The sequence below is a fragment of the Rhinopithecus roxellana genome, chromosome 4, assembly GCF_007565055.1.
Source record: "Rhinopithecus roxellana isolate Shanxi Qingling chromosome 4, ASM756505v1, whole genome shotgun sequence".
NCBI lineage: Eukaryota > Metazoa > Chordata > Mammalia > Primates > Cercopithecidae > Rhinopithecus > Rhinopithecus roxellana.
Genome location: NC_044552.1, coordinates 18485150 through 18498185, shown reverse-complemented (window position 1 = coordinate 18498185; position 13036 = coordinate 18485150). Strand labels below are relative to the sequence as shown.

The following is a 13036-nucleotide window of genomic DNA, read 5'->3' as shown; positions in this document are numbered from 1 at the left end:
TATTGACAGAAAATGGAAAGTATCTTGGGAAGTTCTGGCAGGGTCTACCCCTACAGAAATATTGACAGAAAATGGAAAGTATCTTGGGAAGTTCTGGCAGGGTCTACCCCTACAGAAATATTGACAGAAATGGAAAGTATCTTGGGAAGTTCTGGCAGGGATCTACCCCTACAGAAATATTGACAGAAAATGGAAAGTATCTTGGGAAGTTCTGGCAGGATCTACCCCTACAGAAATATTGACAGAAAATGGAAAGTATCTTGGGAAGTTCTGGCAGGGTCTACCCCTACAGAAATATTGACAGAAAATGGAAAGTATCTTGGGAAGTTCTGGCAGGGTCTACCCCTACAGAAATATTGACAGAAAATGGAAAGTATCTTGGGAAGTTCTGGCAGGGTCTACCCCTACAGAAATATTGACAGAAAATGGAAAGTATCTTGGGAAGTTCTGGCAGGGTCTACCCCTACAGAAATATTGACAGAAAATGGAAAGTATCTTGGGAAGTTCTGGCAGGATCTACCCCTACAGAAATATTGACAGAAAATGGAAAGTATCTTGGGAAGTTCTGGCAGGGTCTACCCCTACAGAAATATTGACAGAAAATGGAAAGTATCTTGGGAAGTTCTGGCAGGGTCTACCCCTACAGAATATTGACAGAAATGGAAAGTATCTTGGGAAGTTCTGGCAGGGTCTACCCCTACAGAAATATTGACAGAAAATGGAAAGTATCTTGGGAAGTTCTGGCAGGGTCTACCCCTACAGAAATATTGACAGAAAATGGAAAGTATCTTGGGAAGTTCTGGCAGGGTCTACCCCTACAGAAATATTGACAGAAAATGGAAAGTATCTTGGGAAGTTCTGGCAGGGATCTACCCCTACAGAAATATTGACAGAAAATGGAAAGTATCTTGGGAAGTTCTGGCAGGTCTACCCCTACAGAAATATTGACAGAAATGGAAAGTATCTTGGGAAGTTCTGGCAGGGTCTACCCCTACAGAAATATTGACAGAAAATGGAAAGTATCTTGGGAAGTTCTGGCAGGGTCTACCCCTACAGAAATATTGACAGAAAATGGAAAGTATCTTGGGAAGTTCTGGCAGGGATCTACCCCTACAGAAATATTGACAGAAAATGGAAAGTATCTTGGGAAGTTCTGGCAGGGTCTACCCTACAGAAATATTGACAGAAAATGGAAAGTATCTTGGGAAGTTCTGGCAGGGTCTACCCCTACAGAAATATTGACAGAAAATGGAAAGTATCTTGGGAAGTTCTGGCAGGGTCTACCCCTACAGAAATATTGACAGAAAATGGAAAGTATCTTGGGAAGTTCTGGCAGGGTCTACCCCTACAGAAATATTGACAGAAAATGGAAAGTATCTTGGGAAGTTCTGGCAGGATCTACCCCTACAGAAATATTGACAGAAAATGGAAAGTATCTTGGGAAGTTCTGGCAGGGTCTACCCCTACAGAAATATTGACAGAAAATGGAAAGTATCTTGGGAAGTTCTGGCAGGGTCTACCCCTACAGAAATATTGACAGAAAATGGAAAGTATCTTGGGAAGTTCTGGCAGGGTCTACCCCTACAGAAATATTGACAGAAAATGGAAAGTATCTTGGGAAGTTCTGGCAGGATCTACCCCTACAGAAATATTGACAGAAAATGGAAAGTATCTTGGGAAGTTCTGGCAGGGTCTACCCCTACAGAAATATTGACAGAAAATGGAAAGTATCTTGGGAAGTTCTGGCAGGGTCTACCCCTACAGAAATATTGACAGAAAATGGAAAGTATCTTGGGAAGTTCTGGCAGGATCTACCCCTACAGAAATATTGACAGAAAATGGAAAGTATCTTGGGAAGTTCTGGCAGGGTCTACCCCTACAGAAATATTGACAGAAAATGGAAAGTATCTTGGGAAGTTCTGGCAGGGTCTACCCCTACAGAAATATCGACAGAAAATGGAAAGTATCTTGGGAAGTTCTGGCAGGGATCTACCCCTACAGAAATATTGACAGAAAATGGAAAGTATCTTGGGAAGTTCTGGCAGGATCTACCCCTACAGAAATATTGACAGAAAATGGAAAGTATCTTGGGAAGTTCTGGCAGGATCTACCCCTACAGAAATATTGACAGAAAATGGAAAGTATCTTGGGAAGTTCTGGCAGGTCTACCCCTACAGAAATATTGACAGAAAATGGAAAGTATCTTGGGAAGTTCTGGCAGGGTCTACCCCTACAGAAATATTGACAGAAAATGGAAAGTATCTTGGGAAGTTCTGGCAGGGATCTACCCCTACAGAAATATTGACAGAAAATGGAAAGTATCTTGGGAAGTTCTGGCAGGGTCTACCCCTACAGAAATATTGACAGAAAATGGAAAGTATCTTGGGAAGTTCTGGCAGGGTCTACCCCTACAGAAATATTGACAGAAAATGGAAAGTATCTTGGGAAGTTCTGGCAGGATCTACCCCTACAGAAATATTGACAGAAAATGGAAAGTATCTTGGGAAGTTCTGGCAGGGTCTACCCCTACAGAAATATTGACAGAAAATGGAAAGTATCTTGGGAAGTTCTGGCAGGATCTACCCCTACAGAAATATTGACAGAAAATGGAAAGTATCTTGGGAAGTTCTGGCAGGGATCTACCCCTACAGAAATATTGACAGAAAATGGAAAGTATCTTGGGAAGTTCTGGCAGGGTCTACCCCTACAGAAATATTGACAGAAAATGGAAAGTATCTTGGGAAGTTCTGGCAGGATCTACCCCTACAGAAATATTGACAGAAAATGGAAAGTATCTTGGGAAGTTCTGGCAGGATCTACCCCTACAGAAATATTGACAGAAAATGGAAAGTATCTTGGGAAGTTCTGGCAGGGTCTACCCCTACAGAAATATTGACAGAAAATGGAAAGTATCTTGGGAAGTTCTGGCAGGGATCTACCCCTACAGAAATATTGACAGAAAATGGAAAGTATCTTGGGAAGTTCTGGCAGGATCTACCCCTACAGAAATATTGACAGAAAATGGAAAGTATCTTGGGAAGTTCTGGCAGGGTCTACCCCTACAGAAATATTGACAGAAAATGGAAAGTATCTTGGGAAGTTCTGGCAGGGTCTACCCCTACAGAAATATTGACAGAAATGGAAAGTATCTTGGGAAGTTCTGGCAGGGTCTACCCCTACAGAAATATTGACAGAAAATGGAAAGTATCTTGGGAAGTTCTGGCAGGATCTACCCCTACAGAAATATTGACAGAAAATGGAAAGTATCTTGGGAAGTTCTGGCAGGGTCTACCCCTACAGAAATATTGACAGAAAATGGAAAGTATCTTGGGAAGTTCTGGCAGGGTCTACCCCTACAGAAATATTGACAGAAAATGGAAAGTATCTTGGGAAGTTCTGGCAGGGATCTACCCCTACAGAAATATTGACAGAAAATGGAAAGTATCTTGGGAAGTTCTGGCAGGGTCTACCCCTACAGAAATATTGACAGAAAATGGAAAGTATCTTGGGAAGTTCTGGCAGGATCTACCCTACAGAAATATTGACAGAAAATGGAAAGTATCTTGGGAAGTTCTGGCAGGATCTACCCCTACAGAAATATTGACAGAAAATGGAAAGTATCTTGGGAAGTTCTGGCAGGGTCTACCCCTACAGAAATATTGACAGAAAATGGAAAGTATCTTGGGAAGTTCTGGCAGGGTCTACCCCTACAGAAATATTGACAGAAAATGGAAAGTATCTTGGGAAGTTCTGGCAGGGTCTACCCCTACAGAAATATTGACAGAAAATGGAAAGTATCTTGGGAAGTTCTGGCAGGATCTACCCCTACAGAAATATTGACAGAAAATGGAAAGTATCTTGGGAAGTTCTGGCAGGGTCTACCCCTACAGAAATATTGACAGAAAATGGAAAGTATCTTGGGAAGTTCTGGCAGGATCTACCCCTACAGAAATATTGACAGAAAATGGAAAGTATCTTGGGAAGTTCTGGCAGGGTCTACCCCTACAGAAATATTGACAGAAAATGGAAAGTATCTTGGGAAGTTCTGGCAGGGTCTACCCCTACAGAAATATTGACAGAAAATGGAAAGTATCTTGGGAAGTTCTGGCAGGATCTACCCCTACAGAAATATTGACAGAAAATGGAAAGTATCTTGGGAAGTTCTGGCAGGGTCTACCCCTACAGAAATATTGACAGAAAATGGAAAGTATCTTGGGAAGTTCTGGCAGGGTCTACCCCTACAGAAATATTGACAGAAAATGGAAAGTATCTTGGGAAGTTCTGGCAGGTCTACCCCTACAGAAATATTGACAGAAAATGGAAAGTATCTTGGGAAGTTCTGGCAGGGTCTACCCCTACAGAAATATTGACAGAAAATGGAAAGTATCTTGGGAAGTTCTGGCAGGGTCTACCCCTACAGAAATATTGACAGAAAATGGAAAGTATCTTGGGAAGTTCTGGCAGGGTCTACCCCTACAGAAATATTGACAGAAAATGGAAAGTATCTTGGGAAGTTCTGGCAGGGTCTACCCCTACAGAAATATTGACAGAAAATGGAAAGTATCTTGGGAAGTTCTGGCAGGGTCTACCCCTACAGAAATATTGACAGAAAATGGAAAGTATCTTGGGAAGTTCTGGCAGGGTCTACCCCTACAGAAATATTGACAGAAAATGGAAAGTATCTTGGGAAGTTCTGGCAGGATCTACCCCTACAGAAATATTGACAGAAAATGGAAAGTATCTTGGGAAGTTCTGGCAGGATCTACCCCTACAGAAATATTGACAGAAAATGGAAAGTATCTTGGGAAGTTCTGGCAGGATCTACCCCTACAGAAATATGACAGAAAATGGAAAGTATCTTGGGAAGTTCTGGCAGGATCTACCCCTACAGAAATATTGACAGAAAATGGAAAGTATCTTGGGAAGTTCTGGCAGGATCTACCCCTACAGAAATATTGACAGAAAATGGAAAGTATCTTGGGAAGTTCTGGCAGGATCTACCCCTACAGAAATATTGACAGAAAATGGAAAGTATCTTGGGAAGTTCTGGCAGGATCTACCCCTACAGAAATATTGACAGAAAATGGAAAGTATCTTGGGAAGTTCTGGCAGGATCTACCCCTACAGAAATATTGACAGAAAATGGAAAGTATCTTGGGAAGTTCTGGCAGGATCTACCCCTACAGAAATATTGACAGAAAATGGAAAGTATCTTGGGAAGTTCTGGCAGGATCTACCCCTACAGAAATATTGACAGAAAATGGAAAGTATCTTGGGAAGTTCTGGCAGGATCTACCCCTACAGAAATATTGACAGAAAATGGAAAGTATCTTGGGAAGTTCTGGCAGGATCTACCCCTACAGAAATATTGACAGAAAATGGAAAGTATCTTGGGAAGTTCTGGCAGGATCTACCCCTACAGAAATATTGACAGAAAATGGAAAGTATCTTGGGAAGTTCTGGCAGGATCTACCCCTACAGAAATATTGACAGAAAATGGAAAGTATCTTGGGAAGTTCTGGCAGGATCCTACCCCTACAGAAAATATTGACAGAAATGGACAAGTATCTTGGGAAGTTTCTGGCAGATCTACCCTACAGAAATAGTTGACCAGAAAATGGAAAGTATCCTTGGGAATAGTTCTGGCAGGATCTACCCCTACAGAAATATTGACAGAAAATGGAAAGTATCTTGGGAAGTTCTGGCAGGATCTACCCCTACAGAAATATTGACAGAAAATGGAAAGTATCTTGGGAAGTTCTGGCAGGATCTACCCCTACAGAAATATTGACAGAAAATGGAAAGTATCTGGGAAGTTCTGGCAGGATCTACCCCTACAGAAATATTGACAGAATTTGGAAAGTATCTTGGGAAGTTCTGGCAGGATCTACCCCTACAGAAATATTGACAGAAAATGGAAAGTATCTTGGGAAGTTCTGGCAGGATCTACCCCTACAGAAATATTGACAGAAAATGGAAAGTATCTTGGGAAGTTCTGGCAGGATCTACCCCTACAGAAATATTGACAGAAAATGGAAAGTATCTTGGGAAGTTCTGGCAGGATCTACCCCTACAGAAATATTGACAGAAAATGGAAAGTATCTTGGGAAGTTCTGGCAGGATCTACCCCTACAGAAATATTGACAGAAAATGGAAAGTATCTTGGGAAGTTCTGGCAGGATCTACCCCTACAGAAATATTGACAGAAAATGGAAAGTATCTTGGGAAGTTCTGGCAGGATCTACCCCTACAGAAATATTGACAGAAAATGGAAAGTATCTTGGGAAGTTCTGGCAGGATCTACCCCTACAGAAATATTGACAGAATTTGGAAAGTATCTTGGGAAGTTCTGGCAGGATCTACCCCCTACAGAAATATTGACAGAAAATGGAAAGTATCTTGGGAAGTTCTGGCACTGCTGACAACCGAGTGGTGGCAATACAAGCCACGTTATGGAGGGCTGAGGAAGGAAGAGAGGTTGAAAGGAAAAATGAAATATTTTCTTCCTTATGTTCTGTTTAATGAGGTAGTGTGGGGATTAAGGAATGATTTTTGTTGTAGTTGTTTTACATTTTTGTTTCCTTTTATTATTTTTACGAAGGGCTAAGGGAAAGAACCAGGAGAAGGAGAGAGGTTATGGCTATTTGAGAAGAGGCAATGTCAGTTGGCGGTTGGGTGGGGTAAAGGAGGGGAAGCGTCCAGAAACAGACCTGAAGAGTAGTTACCTCATCGCTTGAAGGACAAGGAAGGCATTGTAACTGAATGGGTTCACACCTGCTGGACAATTCCTTGATTAAGAGGAAAGTGAACTGTTGGGTGGGGGTGGTGGTCAGGAGTTGAGTGGCTTTCACTCTGGCCAGATGTAAGTGGAAAATGTCTAAAAGGAACAAAAATGGTGGTTTTTCCCTTTACATCCAGGAAGGTCTAATACCAACAGGGTCATGGGCTAAGATTGACTAGAACACCCAACCTCGTAGCCACATAGGGGTTTTGTTCACAGAGCCATCAGCTGTGGCTCAGGGATGTGTCTACTAGGCGGAGGAATGCCTTATTCTTTTTTATTTGTTTTGTTTTTGAGACAACATCCTGCTCTGTGGCCCAGGCTGAAGTACAGTGGCACAATCATGGCTCACTGCAGCCTTGAACTCCTGGGTTCAAGTGATCCTCCTGTCTCAGCCTCCTGAGTAACTGAGGAGTAACTGAGTACAGGCATGTGCCACCATACCCAGCTAATTAAAAAAAAATTTTTTTTTGATAGAGACAGGGTCTTGCTATGTTGCCCAGGGCTGGTCTAGAACTCCTGGGTTCAAATGATCTTCCTGCCTTGGCCTCCCAAAGTGTTGGGTTATAGGCATGAGCCACCATGCCAGGCCAGGAATGCCCTATTCTAATTCACATAAAGACTCCATGTGGGCTAGCAGGCATGTGAAATGTCTGCCAGTGCATCAACAGCTATAGAACTAAGAAGTTATCCTTTTCCCTGTCTTCTGGTACTCTTCATTTCACTTGGGTTTTTTAGCAGTTCAGGAAGCTGGAATGTTTGAATGGGCTTTAGCTTGATACCTTCTTCTCTTTCCCATTTGGCAGATAATACCACTAGTCTGACCGATAAACACCTGGACCCAATCAGGGAAAATCTGGGAAAGCACTGGAAAAACTGTGCCCGTAAACTGGGCTTCACACAGTCTCAGATTGATGAAATTGACCATGACTATGAGCGAGATGGACTAAAAGAAAAGGTTTACCAGATGCTCCAAAAGTGGGTGATGAGGGAAGGCATTAAGGGAGCCACAGTGGGGAAGCTGGCCCAGGCGCTCCACCAGTGTGCCAGGATCGACCTTCTGAACTACTTGATTTACGTCAGCCAGAACTAACCCTGGATGGGCTATGGCAGCTGAAGCGGACTCCTCACTCAGTGAATAACCCCAGAAAGTTGGCTGCCTCAGAGCATTCAGAATTCTGTCCTCACTGATGGAAGTTCTGTGTCTGCAGAAATATTGTTTCCTGTATTTCATAGCTGGGGAATGGGGAAAGAAGTCTGCAGCAAAGGGGTTGCCCAGGCTGGTCTCAAACTTCTGGACTCAAGTGATCCTCCTGCCTCGGCCCCTCACAGTGCTGGCATATCAGGCATGAGCCACTGCACCCAGCCAACAATCCACTCTGAGGAAAGCGTAAGCAGGAAGACCTCTTAATGGCGTAGCACCAATCAAAAAATGACTCCTAATTGGGTTTGGAAAGGGAGAGAAGAGATATCTGAGGAAGGTCATTTTCTTTCAGCTTACGGCATTTGTTTGGACGAACGGAGGCAAGATGGCGCAGTTCTGGGTGCTTCACCGTCAACTTTCCCGAGCCGGGAAAGACACAGGTCAACTGCGCAGGCGCAACCCGCCCTCCGACGGCCGGAACCGCCTAGCCACGCCTACCGCCCGGCCGGACCCGCCTATGTCCCGGCCACTGCCCTCCCACTCCCAGGCCCAGGACATAAAAGCCGCTCCGGGCTGGCGCACTGCGCGAACTTCCTCAGCCCCCGCTCCTGTCGGGACTGCTTTAGGAACCTCGACCGAGAGCCCCACTGGGTGACTCCCCCGGCCTCCCCTGCCGGACCTCACCCCTCCCCTACAAAGCTGGCTGACCAAAAAATAAATTTGCAGTTTTGCTCCTAGCCTTGCCTGCTCCCTGGTCCTTTAATACTCGCCCTGGTTTCCTAGAAAGCAAATAGGTTTCCTAGAAAGCAAATCAGTTTCCTAGAAAGCAAATCAGCATTTCCTAGAGTTTTGCTGAAGCGAGAAGAAAAACTCAGAGAACACAAAATCAACTTTTAAAATTGTGTGCTCTCTTCTTCACGTAGGCTCCTGTTATAAAAGTACAGTACAATTCTAAGCCCTGCTCAGAGACTCTTTGAATCACAACTGCAGCTCGTTGCCACGTTAGAGTCTGTTAACATGGATATCAAATACTGTATCAGTCACTATAGGCTCTAAGAATCACATGCAGTCTTCACTCCATTAAATTATCGATTATTTTTAAAATTAATTGAATTTATATTCAGTTTTCAAATTAACGGAACAGATTTAAAGGGGTACCAAGGAGGAGAGAAACATCAGATTTCCCAGACAGTTGTTGCAAGGAATTACTACTAACTGTGACTACAGGAGAAATTCTTGATTGACTTTTAAAGTTACTTCCTGGCATTCTGGTACTTTCACCCAGCCTGGGTGCCCTGGAGAGGGAACAGGAAATGCTGATCTCTACCCCTGGGTGAGAGCAGAACCTCAGGGCTGACACTGTTGAGTGGCTTCCTCGGTTTACTCTGTACTGTGAAAGTATTTTCATATTTTTTCTGTTTGCCAGAGTGAAAAAGGACAACTCCTGACTGTGGGAATTGTGCCTGTAGCACCCAACCTTTCAAAGTCCACCTGAAACTTGGGGGTGGATGAAAGAACTAGAATAGTTCAGAAGACTGAAGCTGGGCGGGCCGCTCAGCGTCTCCACTGGCATTTTGCTAAACAGACAGGGAAGGCCGTGTGCTTAGCTCTCCCCAGAGGGAGGACGAGAAGGGTGTGGTGATGGTCAGTCTGGCTGTCGGAACAGATTCTGGTGTCTTGGGCTGATAACAGTGTTGTTGATTCTGACTGTGAACCCCCTCAACTCTAGCAGACACATACACACCCCTGAAACAGGGCTGCAGAGCAAGCTATCAGCCTTGGCACTGTCAGCGTCTCGGGCTGGGTAATTCTCTGTTGTGGGGACTGTCTTGTGCCTTGTAGGATGTCTGGCAGCATCCCTGCCCCTACCTACTAGATGCCAGGGGCACTGTTCTCCCCCTGTCCCTACCCCAGTTGTGACAACAATGTCTCTAAACATTGTCAAATGGTCCTAGGAAAGGAGAAAATTGCCCCGGTTGAGAAGAGCACTGCTGTAAAGTAATGAGCCTCGGCTCTCCTGTCCACACCTGTCCAGTTACTACTTGGCCGCCACGCAGCCTTGGATCCTACAGCCCAAAAGGGAAAATGGAGGGAGGGTCCAGGCTTTGCTGGAGGGGCCTGGGTGAGTTCTGTTTGCTCCTTGTACCACCATCCAAATGGTGTTCTCAAATCTCTTAAGAGTCCAAAGAGGCTGAATAATAATATTGAAAGGCAAAAGGGCAAGGCATTTTTTAACACACTTTTTAAAATTTTATACCACAACTACAGGCTACTGATGTGATGTGTGTGTCACTGGGACAGATGGGGGTTCTCCATGGTGCCTCTGCCACGGAGGCTGCCTTTCCTGAGCATAATCCCCTTTTACCCTCCTGCTGCCTAGCAGGAGACAGGATGCTGATGGTGAGAAGAACACCTCCCTGCCAGTGCCTTTTAGCCCTCAGGATGAGAGCCCTGCAGCAGCACTGCTGTCCCTGCGCCTGGCTCTGGGGCCTTCCCTTCACCCCCACTCTCTCAGCACCATGGTGAGAAGAACCAGGTTTGCCTGTGAGGAGTTACGTACAAGGCCCAAGCTCCACAAGAACACTGCTGTTAATGGGCAGAGCCAAGGAAGCAGGATGACACAGAGCAGCAAAGGAGAACCGAGACTGTCGGTTTGCAAACAGACATTCACATGCTAGGTTATTACTGGTAATTGAGACCTACTTCCAGCTCCCACAGTCCTGCTTGGTGGACTTTCCACTTGTTGCTACGATCATCATCTTTGCTTTGGGTCTATCATGTGAAGTTAGGGTTTCAGGAATAAAATGTTTAATAAATCACAAAATGTTTTAGGCAGTATTTTGAGGTACATTTTAAAGTGGTATTTATGAAAGGAAAAGCGTTTTCTAATTATAATAAAGGCATAAATAAAAACAGGAGTGTACATCTTCGAGATCTTAGAAGCAGCTGATTTCAGAGAAATCACTGAAAGGTTAATGCTACTACAGTGATTTTTACAATATGTAATAATCCAAGTATACGACCAGGTATCGTGGCTCATGCTGGTAATCCCAGCACTTTGGGAGCCCAAGCTGGGAGGATTGCTTGGGGCCATGAGTTCGAGACCACCATAGACAACATAGCAAGACCCTATTTCCACAAAAACATAAAATAAAAAAAAAATTAGCCAGGTGTGGTGGTGTATGCCTGTAGGCCTAGCTTCTTGGGAGGCTAAGGTGGGCGGATCACTTGAGCCCAGGAGTTTGAGGCTGTGGGGAGCTGTGGTCACACCATGTCTCCATCATCATCATCATCATCATCATCATCATCATCATCATCATCATCCAAGTATAGAGTCCTGAAACTGAGAGCTCAAAACTCCCCTCTGCCACTTTTCAGCTCCCAGGGCTTGCTTTCTAATCTTTCACCATCATTATCCATGTATAGAGTCCTGAAATTGAGCAGCTCAAAATTACTTTTCAGCTGTGTCACCCAGAGCTTGCTTCCTAACCTTTCTTAGCCTCAGATGCCTCATCTATAAATGGGGAGTGCAATAGCACAAAAGGCTGATGTGAAGATTAAAGAAATATGCATCATAAGATGCCTGGCACAAAAATGGCAGTTTTTTAAACTGCACAATCTTGCTATATATAAAGAACTGGTTGTCAGGTATGTTACTTAAAAATAGTGACACCAGGCTGGGCGTGGTGGCTCACACCTGTAATCCCACTGTGGGAGGCTGAGGCGGGTGGATCACTTGAGGTCAGGAGTTCGAGACCAGCCTGGCCAACATGGCAAAACCTCATCTGTACTAAAATTACAAAAATTAGCCAGGCATGGTGGCAGGTGCTTGTAATCCCAGCTACTCGGGAGGCTGAGGCAGGAGAATCGCTTGAACCCGGGAGGCAGAGGTTGCAGTGAGCTGAGATCACGCCATTGCACTCCAGCCTGGGCAACAAGAGCGAAACTCCATCTCAAAAAAAAAAAAAAAAAAATAGTGACACCAATAACCTAAAAACTCCGTGCTACTGTTTTGCTTAGCACTAGGGTAACTGGTGTTGAAACTGTACAGACAGCTATTTTTATCATTTCTGAGATGAAACCGCAATCAACCTATCAGGAAAAAAGGAAATATCTCACCAAAGATTGCTGAAAGTCAAATGATACTACATTCCACTCAAACATTATATATGTCTCTTTCCTTTTATTCAGGAATTAATGTGATAGATTTATGTTGAGAGTAGAATATGAAAACTTTTGCATAGTCTGTATTTAGGCCAAGACTGCCTTTACTACTCAAGAAACTCCACAGGGCCAGTGAGGACACTGCAGGTGGCAGACATTTCCATGAGTAACACCTACAAGCACTGTGCTCACAGGACTGACACCGAAAAGGTCTCTTGGAGGGAAAGTCATGCAATATGCAAAGAAGCTATTGTCTCCGATTACTCAAGCCAAGGCTACAACAGTCGCCACAAATCTGCCAGTGATTTCCAATTGAGGCAGAACGAAAGACTTAAAGCAATAGTGGTTTTTTCCTCCACTGAGCTTTCAATTAGATAATGTCTATAACATTTATAAAGCTGGAATTATATAGTCAAAGCAAAAAACAGTAAGTGTGGTAAAACATACATAAAATGACCACTGAAGCCATTTTTAGGTGTATAGTTCAGTGGCATTAAGTACACTCACAATGTTATGCAGCCATCACGAAAATCCATCTCCCCAAACTGAAACACTGTCCCAATGAAACACCAACTTTTCATTCCCACTTCCACCAGCCCCCGACAACCGCCACTGTATTTTCTGTCCCTATAAGTTTGACTCCTCTAGGCACCTTATTATATAATTGGAATCACACAGTATTTGTCTTTTTGTGACTGGCTTACCTCCCTCAGCATAGTGTCCTCCAGGTTCATGTAGTAGCATGTGTCAGAATTTCGTTCTTTGTTCAGGCTAAAAAGTGCTCCATTGCATGCACAGGCAACATTTTGTTTATCCATGTATCTGTTTTTGGACACTTAAATTGCTTCCACCCTTTTGGCTATTGTGAATAGTGCTGCTGTCAACATGAGTGTAAAAAAATTTCTTCTTGTACACCCTGTTTTAAATTCTTTTGGGTTATATACCCA

General features: G+C 43.9%; 1 protein-coding gene across 4 annotated transcripts in view; it reads left to right on the top strand.

Annotated features, from left to right (window-relative positions):
* The window catches only part of RIPK1 (receptor interacting serine/threonine kinase 1), a 63020-nt gene extending 54351 nt beyond the window's left edge, over nt 1-8669 (top strand). For 3 of the 4 annotated variants that reach the window (XM_030929315.1, XM_010361800.2, XM_010361801.2), the window contains one exon: nt 7588-8229. In XM_030929315.1, coding sequence (XP_030785175.1) covers nt 7588-7874 — 287 coding nt within the window. In that variant the 3' untranslated portion in view covers nt 7875-8229. Of the gene's footprint in view, nt 1-7587 lie in introns of all 4 variants that reach the window. The other variant, XM_030929313.1, reaches the window with a different exon arrangement.
* The last annotated feature ends 4367 nt before the right edge of the window (nt 8670-13036 follow it).